Raw genomic sequence first — 9,483 nt, forward strand, 5'->3', positions numbered from 1 at the left:
CTTTTCATTTCGAACAACAACGATATACATTTTGTTTGATATCCCATGATACATGAAATCTTAATACAATTATTTAATTTTGTAATACTACAACGAACATCTAAAGTCCGCGACAGATATTCAATTTCAAATAGAAATAGTACGAAATCTTCCGAAAGAAATGAGAATCAATACTCCGTGCAGAAAAGTGTAGTTTTCTTCGTTTCGCAGAAGTAAGCGTTGAAATGCTCCGAAGATATAATTCTATTGGAACTGTTCATTAGGAAAGGAATAAGATTGTTACGAGAGGGGAACGATTAAGATTAAGTCGATGAAAGCGATGCGCAGAAGCCGGCTCCTTGCAGGGTGCTATCGCAGGTATCGCCGCACCTGCACGGACCCGTCCCCGCAAAAAGTGCGCTCCGCGTGCTCCGTACTCCAGCGGCGGTCCGTCCACACTCGCGTGTAGCCGCACCCGGCTTGGCGCTCCTTGGTTTTCACGAAATAATTTGCAACCGCAGCCGCGAGGAAGGCTGTTCGTCAGTGTAAACGATTCTTTGTGAATCACCGGGGGTGACAGTATTAGTGAGGTGAAGTGCGCCACGATTTGCACGGAGTTCGATCTTTTTGGGCGTTCTGTAGGAAGGAGAGCTGGCGCGGCGCGCACGAGAGGCCGCCTCTAGAAAAAGAGCGCGTCTCGCGCGTTGCGTTACATTGGAGTACGTGATGCTCAGGAAAGTATACCAGCAACGCAACGAATGCGAAACGAAAACGTAATCATGCGGAAAACGATAATGACCGAATAAAGGTGCGTCAAAGTTTTACAAGTCGCGGGTCACTGAGAAATTTTGGCCGGTCGAACCGGGAACAAGAGAGGGAGAGAGAGACTGAGAGAGAGAGAAAGAGAAAGAAAGAAAGAGCGAGGAGGCTGGCGCGCGGCGAGGCCACCTCGGTAAAAGACCGCGTCTTGCGGGTACAGTGGTGTGCTGCGGTGCCTATTGTGCGATACAGTCGTTGAAGCTTATCGACATTCGTGGAATCATTATATATGTCTTCGTATCGTATGGTAAACGGTAGATCGACGAAAGATTTATCGAACAGTCTGTGCACAGTGTCAACGCGTTACCCGCGGACCTATACGGGGAAACCCAACAACCGGCGACGATATATCCCGCGTGGTACGTATACGCACGCAGGCATACGCACGTAAGCACGACACGTACATGAGGCATGCACATTCGCAAAGCACTGTGGACTCGTGGAATCGTCGTTTAGTCGCGTGTATCGAAGTGGCCTGTCGCGAAGCGCGCTTAACAGAGATCCAACACCGTGGAAAACGTGTCTGTCGAACGCACGCCGAAAGAGAAAGAGAGAGAAGGGGAAGGAGATAGAGAGTGCGAAAGAGAAAGATCGGTGCAGTAGGAGAGGTATCCGTCGTTCGACGATTGGCGCGTGGCGTAGACATTCGACGGTCACTTGGCACGTATGTAGTGCAATTATTCCCCGGTTATCCCGTTTCGTCCCCGTGAAGCAGGCATTATTTATGGGTGCATGGATCGGTGCATTTTCACGAGCGAAACAAAAGACGTGGAACGGAACCAGAACGCCACCAGTACGAACACGGTCCCCTTTGTTCGGCACAGCGATACCTCGATAACGATTTGTTCGAATTTTAAATCGTGCCTTACGATTACCGGAAGGAAGTTACGTGCGCGGTTAGTAAAATACACCGACATCGAAAGTGCGTGCAAAGGGTGTGAAATGCGTCGCGCTGCAGTTCGATGTTCGATCCAGCAGCGGCGGCCGACCTGACTTTGTCAGATTGCCTCTCGACGTCGTCGCCGATGCCGCCGCCGTTATCGTCATCGTTGTGCACCTCTCGGCTTCAGTCCAACAATGGATCAGCGCAACTGCGGTACGCGATTCGAAATCCTCCCGGTAGCGGAACAAACGGATACAAAGTGATCATTCGTTCGATTACGAGCTGCATTTAAACGTCTTGCTCTTGGTGATTAACGTTAAAAGGCGAGCCGACATTTCGCGCGTTCTATATGCGCCATAGATTTCGCACATTATTGACTTCGTCGATCCGTGCAATCGATAATATTGCATCACGTTAACGAGTTCCTCCGGTTGTGTTGCTTTGCAGTCAACAGGCGAACGCGTTCATTGAATTAAGAACTAAATGAATCGTCTGCATACAGATGTAGTTCGAGACATATACGCTTTATTATAAGACGTCGCTCGAATTTGTTTATGTATAAGCGCGATTCTGCGCTTGATACGAAACGGTCCCGGGTTGCGTTCTACTGCAAGAATGATCGACCTTTTATTCTCTGCATCGTTCCAAATGCAGCGGGATACTTTCAATGTCAGAGTGATCGAATAATTGATTAAAAACGTACATGTTTAAGTAAGATTATACAAAAAGAAATAAATAAATTTGATAATTAAACAAAGCGTGACGAAGTGTGATACACCTGAAGCGGATACTCGGAGAAAAATATAGAAACTTGTCGGTCGTTATGACATCGCGCGCCAATGATACAAACACCATAAAAACGCGCAGGAAGCACTGTAAGAATCATTTCGACGTTACTATTGAATATTAGTAACATTACGCAAACATATATCTGAAAATATCGCATTATAGCGTGAAACGATTTATTAACATATAACAATGCAGCAACACCGGGTAGAAGCACAAATACTCCACGAGGAGCAGATCCTGGAGGCGATAGATCAGTTGCGTCGTCGTAAAGCGCGACCTGACGCTGACCGCATCTGCAATTATTTGTTGCGGAAATTCTCCGTAGATGCACGGGACACGATAGCCGATCTTCATAGATTAATCGAAGCGGAGAAGGTGATTCAGGTGGACTACAAAGGTAATACCAGTTACCGAAATGCTTCAAAATGGTCACGATTACAGCTTTACAAAAATCGACCGGAGGGTTTCGTGAAGGAGAAGTTGAACTCTTTGATGGTGGCGGGCGCCGTGGCCGAGCTCGTTGTAGAAGAGCCGGATTATCTCGATCAGGGTGTACCAGCATATAGGTTGATCGAGCAGCTGCTCGATGGTGTCTCGAATCCTACCTCGCGGCGTATGGTTGAGGATTTTCTTGGGAAAGAAGTGGCTAGTGGAAACTTGACGCGTCTTTCAAACGGTAATTATTCGCTGGTGGAGACGTCTGATATGACGTCTGTCGAACCAACACATCGAGAATCTTTTACCCTCGAGAATGGAAACGTTCGACGTAAAGAATTACACACGGTTTCCTCGACGACGGGTGGCCTGTATGATTTCGACGAAACAGAAAACTTGACAATTACGGACTCTAGATCAAATACGCCGAGATCCTCGCGTCAAGTTAGCCCGAAGCCTGATCCACAAATCAAGAAGGAAGAATGTTTTGAAATAATTGTTGGCAGGAATGAAAACAACGACTCATCAGTGGAACATGATTCTTTGAAAGAACAGGTATCGCTGGAGTCCTCGCAGACACCTGTCGATGATGGAAAAGAAGAATCGAAAACCACAGAAAATCTGTCACATAACCTCAAACGATCGTCGAAGTCTGAGCGTAAACAGCGCCTACTTGTTCGAACAGATGATCCTATGGACATAGAGATCAAGTTTGAGGATTATCGGAAAGACAATAAAGAGGATACGAATTCACAGAAAGAAAAAAGAGATGAGAGTGGACACCTTAGTGAGGAACGAGAAGACGACGATGCGGGAAGAAGTTCTACTAATCCCTCCCCTACACCGTCGAGTGTTAATGTTGGTGGATTTCGTAGTGCTCGCAGAAAGGTATACCTTATTTAGTTTGATAACTATAAGTGTAACCGCTATAAATTAGCGCATTGTTTAAGTTTATTAACAATACTTAAAAACGACTAAATATGTGTTATAGAGAGCAAAAAAAGTATTTGATCCTTCTGACAATAACCTTGTGAAACGGAAACGTGGAAGACAGCCTGGTTCACAAAATAAGACTACTCTATCTCAAGAAACTCAAGACACTACTAAAGTAACTGTCAAAGACGGCCCTTGTAGGCAATGTAGTCTTTGTGCCAAAGAAAAGCAAGAAAGCTTGGTTGCTTGTCGAGATTGTACCGTTAGAGGTATTTATCACATTATAAGTTTATCAATAATTTTTTACATTTCATATGCTATATCAAAATTAAATTTTTTATAGCACATCCAAGTTGTATATATAGTCCGGAAGAAATGCTTCAAAAGGTGGGTAGTAATTGGCAGTGTGAGCGCTGTAAAAGTTGTACAATATGTTGTGAAACTTCAGATGCGGTAAGTTAATATTAAGGATAATAATGTTCCTTTCTTTTTTAATATGTTATGATTTATTTTATTTCTTCAGGGTCCACTTGCGACATGTTTCACATGTGATGAAGCTTATCATTATTATTGTCATACTCCACGGATAATAATACCAAAATCGAATTCAAAGTGGCAGTGCAATGACTGTGTTCAGAAGCAATATAAACCAAGTATAAACCAGAATATTAGTCTGGTTACCAGTAGACCTGATACACCATCGAATCCACCTGTTTTACCTCCAGTTTTAAGTCCTCAAGTTTCTCCTGCCAGAGGATCTTCTGATCAAATGGAAGATGATGGTCCAAGAGATGGAATTGATCCAAACATACCCGATGCTTCAGATTGGACATCAGAACAAGTATACCAGTATTTTGCAAGACTTTTTCCAAAAGAAGCTGAAGTGTTCAGACAACAGGTAAATTTGTTCGTCTTTTTTTTTTTATTAATATCTTGTTTATTTTTAATATTTTTATTGATCATCATTCTTTTATTTATATGTTTCAGGATATTGATGGCCACTCCTTATTATTGATGAAACGATCAGATGTTTTGAGTGGGCTTGATCTACTTTTAGGTCCAGCATTGAAAATATATAGACATGTATTGAAACTGCAAGTGAGAAGAGATGATCCAAAACTTTATTGGTTGTAAATGCTTTAATAACTTAAGTAGTTAGGATAACGTTTAAAGAAGGTTGATTACTTATTGTACTGTACAGATAAATTCTTTCTACATTTAAGGATTGTGAATATTTTTTTTATTCGAGATACTTTTTCATATTGTACATATTGCAGTTATCTTGAATTAAAAAAATAACTCTTTATTATAAAAAAATAAGATAAAGTAATTAAAAAAGTGAACAATGTTGTTTGTTTTATGTCCAAATACTTTTGTATTGGATAGTTTGTATAACTTATCGTTTAAGTAAGTCCCTGTATTATAATAGTAGAATGTACACTTTTGGTTTATTGATTGTAATCAATATTTCTAAACGGTGCTGATTTTGTTTGTCTGTTACGTGTTAACGTTAACGTTTTGTTCCACAATGGAAATTCTAAAAATTGTTCTGTTTGAATAAAACAATTCAAATGCGAGGAAAATAATAAATACATTTTTGTACACCTTTGTATTATTTTTTTTATTTTTTACAATGTATAGCAAGATAACAAATATTTATTAATAGTACAGTAAATTTGTCAATATCCAATGTAAGGAACATGATACTTTGGTTTGAAATATACTTTCTTACACACTAACAATATCAGTATTTACAATATATGTCGCGCATACTAGATAATACACTTAACTCTGCCTTCAATTAAAAATATTATTACTATTACTTTCATAATACACATAAGAATTATACTTTGGATATTATTAATTGATTGCTTTTAGGGAAATAAAAATACATAGCATTCTAATTTTATCAATACTGAATAGAAAACAAATTTTTCTAATGCTTAATATGACAAAATTTATGAAATCAATTTCCATAATAATATATTCAAGAACTAAATTTTGCTTACAAGAACTCATTCATCAGACATGTTTCTCAGTTAGGTGCTTCATAATAGTAACTTATGTTTTCCTGCAGTATTGCGTTCATGTTATTTACATTTATATAAATACAGTATATTCAAAAATTAATTAATATTGAATCCAATTAAAGATATGATATACATAATAATTTTCAGTAAATATAATTTAAAATATAATATCAAAGAAATTTGAATTAGTTTTAATCATTTTTGGTAGTTACGTAAATACTTTATCACCTTCATTATTTTAAATCACATTAAATTCTGTAGAATTGCACATTTAAGAATTCATAAAATACTAGGATGAAGATAGAGACATTACTATTCTTGTTAATGTATATATAAGTAATGTCTGTCATTGATTACATAATTACACATCAATTTACACTTTGGGAGAAAATATCAAGTTTATACATTTCAGTATAATATGACTAAAGTTTGTTATGGAAAAGTCTTAAACTGTATTTCAATGTTTATAGTATATCTATTATTTATGAATAATGTGATGTACTGTATCACACTTTAAAATTCCATTGAAGTAAAATAGAGCATAGCATATTTCAGAACTATTTTCAACCTCACATTGTACTATGTTTGTTCCATATTTGGAATAATTTATTTTTTTTGTATGTAATACAGAAACAAAAAATAATGTCAATTATGTATGTCAAATGTGTTAAATAATTTCTATTATCAATGATTTACTTCAATACAAAAATAATATTTGCATTGTACTGTAATTTAATGAATACAAAACAGCAAACAATAAAGTAACAATTCTTAATATTAAAGTTTGTAATCGACATTATTTTAATGGAACGATTTTTAAATGAAGATATATATTGAAATATTCTACTATATATACAGTTAGAATATTCTTTTCCACTATTAATAAATTATACTTAGAAAAATAATATGCAATTACAAACGTATAAGTTTTTCATTCTTATTAAATGGTTAACAAAGTACATAATTTGCAGTCTTGCATCTGTGCATTTTCTTTATCATTCGATGATGATTTTGTCACTATTTTTATGGGGAAAAAAGTTAATGGTAAGAATCGTTATTTGATTTTATAAAAAACAGTATTAATTTGTATAAAATAATTCCAGTATTATATGTGTGTTACAATAAGTTTGCTCCAGAAAATATTTTGTATCCTATTTTATAATGCATTTTGATTTTTTCTTATACATTTCAAAACTTCAATTAACTTTTCAAGGATTTATCTTTATGTATGCATTTCCAAAGCTTATCTTCAAACTATAAACGCAGTCCTTTTGAAACAAAAAGCACAATTACTGTTTTATAACGCGCAATATTCATAAAGCACTACTATACATAATGTAAACAGAGTTTATTCAAAATTGTATTGATATACTTAAATTTAAATAGTTCTGAAAATTATTTGAAAGTTATTGTGTCAGAACAATTAACTAAATTTCAATTCTGGTACATCAACAATCTCCGAGTATTTAGGAGGAGGTTGTTTATGCAATGGTACTTCTGGTAGATATACTGTAACTGTAGGGGAAATGTCAGACTTCTCAATAAGTATTTCTTTATCAGAATCTTTAGATTTTTCTGAACAATTTTCTAGATATAGCCAAAGTGCAAACAAAGCTGCAGCTGCAATAGCAGAAAATAAAAGCCACTGTGGTAGACCAATATGTCGCGAGACGCACTGAAGCCAATCAGATCCAGGAATTGAAGCTGACTGCTCATTCTCACCAGAGTAGTCTGATGGAACACCATAATCTATTGTCTACATTATTAATAAATTAAAAAAATTATATTATTTACTATCATATAACCAGTACAATCAGAATCTTAATATGTTATGTCTATGTATAGAAGATAATAAAATAAAAAAACAATGAATTTGTTTATTTTTCTATATTCTATTTTTTTATTTTACTATATTAGTCTATTCATAAAAGATCCAAAGGGATCCAGAATTTTTCATGTAAATATAATAAGGCTAACAATTCTGATATGTGTTTATACACCTGCATGTTCTATCTTTGATAGTAAAAGTATTTTTTTCAATTATTGAATTAAACTTACCCCAGCATCCAAAGGAACAGTTTTAATATATGTCTGAGGCAATCTGAACCCATTTAAATCCCACCATCCTGGGAAAAGCTCCTTACGTAAACCAGGATCACTTAAAATATCATTTTCAGGCATGTCAGGTAACATGAAAAGTGTATTAGAATCTGCACCTTCTTCTACATATACTGCATCAGTAAAGATTGTTAAAAGATCGGAGAAACGCTGTCTGCCCATAAAATCACAGCCAGTAATACATGCATAGCGACCTTGCGGCAATGAATATGCTTCTGCACATGCTATAAAAAAATAAATAAATATTATTATTGCTCTGACCCATTGAAGTTAAGAAGAATTATCAATAACTTGTCTAATAAAAAGATGAGTAATCTAATAATTATTGTACCACAGAAATCTATTTTATAATAATCCTTTAAGAGCTATAATAACTATAGTATCTATTACATACAGGATTCGCAGGCATCTTTGGTACCATTTAAATTATTTGGTTCAAATTCGTAATGCAAGTCGACTAGATTATAGAATCTACATCCACGTTGACAGCATGATTTGACATATTTATTCTGAAAATTGAAATGTCATGTTTCTGTTGATAGTTATGTGTTATCTACAGAATGTCACATTACCATTGACATGAAAAAAAGAGACATACATTTGTAAATGACAGAGGTGCTTTCTCACATAAATTAATGCACGGATCCTCGCGATTTACAGTACTGGAAAATGTATCGCTTCGCACAACATTCACAAGAAATAATAGCAACAAAGCAATAATTTCCATTCTTTCTTTCATTTCTGAATGTTATTTTTCTCCAAGAATAATGTTCAATGTCTGGGCCAAAATAATTCGTTAAACGAAGAAACTTCACTCGCGAGAGGTTGATAGCTCGCCGAATAATCGAGTAAATATCGATTTAATTATGGTGGGAACGCATCGTATTGGTGGAAAGGTTTATCACCTATCAGAACAGACCAATGGTTTTTTTAATTTCATGCATACAGACTAGACACGTATTGTCTATAAAATTGTACATTTTCACTATTTCTATTACAATTAAAAATGAAAAAGGCTTAAAGTAAAACGTTATCATGTTTAAACTATTTATTGTATACGTACACTTGATCTGAAGATTCGAAAGTAATGATAAATTTTGATACCGTTTGCTACAATAATTCTACTACCTACTGTTATTATTACAAATCAAATGAAGCATATTTACCTAATACGTTTTCATTATAAAAATTATACATACGTACATACTGTATTAGATTTGAAAACACTTTCCTACTATTTTAGCATCTCGGAATCGCTTTATATAATTATATCCATACCCGGAAATTGATGTTTTTGAAGCATTTAAATGTATTAAATTAGTACCAAATATTAGATTCATACCTTGGAATGTTACTAGGAAGAAATAAAAAATTTCAAAACTTAAGAATTTTACATAAAAGAAAACTTAAAAAGTGATTTTAGGCCAAGGATTAAGAATAAAAGAACTATAATTAGAGTTCTTTTCCAAGTTATTAACAATTAACAATCGGTCTACG

General features: G+C 35.6%; 2 protein-coding genes across 4 annotated transcripts; one reads left to right on the forward strand and one right to left on the reverse strand.

The window, feature by feature from the left end:
- Positions 1-331: 331 nt before the first annotated feature.
- Positions 332-5,447, forward strand: Lint-o (L(3)mbt interactor in ovarian somatic cells). Of its 2 annotated transcripts, none has more exons than XM_078195078.1 (5): positions 332-3,793; positions 3,897-4,107; positions 4,182-4,225; positions 4,362-4,736; positions 4,826-5,447. In XM_078195078.1, exons 1-5 carry the CDS (start codon positions 2,660-2,662, stop codon positions 4,970-4,972), a joined length of 1,911 nt encoding a protein of 636 aa, XP_078051204.1. In that variant the 5' UTR covers positions 332-2,659; the 3' UTR covers positions 4,973-5,447. The 2 variants fall into 2 exon arrangements, with proteins under 2 accessions (XP_078051204.1, XP_078051203.1); XM_078195077.1 differs by having other exon boundaries at positions 338-3,793; positions 4,182-4,291.
- On the reverse strand, positions 5,433-9,482 carry LOC144477366 (transmembrane protein 59-like). 2 transcript variants are annotated; one of them, XM_078195083.1, is made up of 5 exons: positions 9,329-9,482; positions 8,585-8,891; positions 8,381-8,495; positions 7,927-8,210; positions 5,433-7,624 (listed from the first exon to the last, which is right to left on the reverse strand). In XM_078195083.1, the coding sequence occupies exons 2-5, from the start codon at positions 8,723-8,725 to the stop codon at positions 7,292-7,294; spliced, it is 873 nt and encodes a 290-aa protein (XP_078051209.1). In that variant the 5' UTR covers positions 8,726-8,891; positions 9,329-9,482; the 3' UTR covers positions 5,433-7,291. The 2 variants fall into 2 exon arrangements, with proteins under 2 accessions (XP_078051209.1, XP_078051208.1); XM_078195082.1 differs by lacking the exon at positions 9,329-9,482 and adding an exon at positions 9,190-9,206.
- Between the last annotated feature and the right edge of the window lies 1 nt (position 9,483).

This window comes from Augochlora pura, chromosome 11 (assembly GCF_028453695.1).
Source record: "Augochlora pura isolate Apur16 chromosome 11, APUR_v2.2.1, whole genome shotgun sequence".
Classification (NCBI taxonomy): Eukaryota; Metazoa; Arthropoda; class Insecta; order Hymenoptera; family Halictidae; genus Augochlora; species Augochlora pura.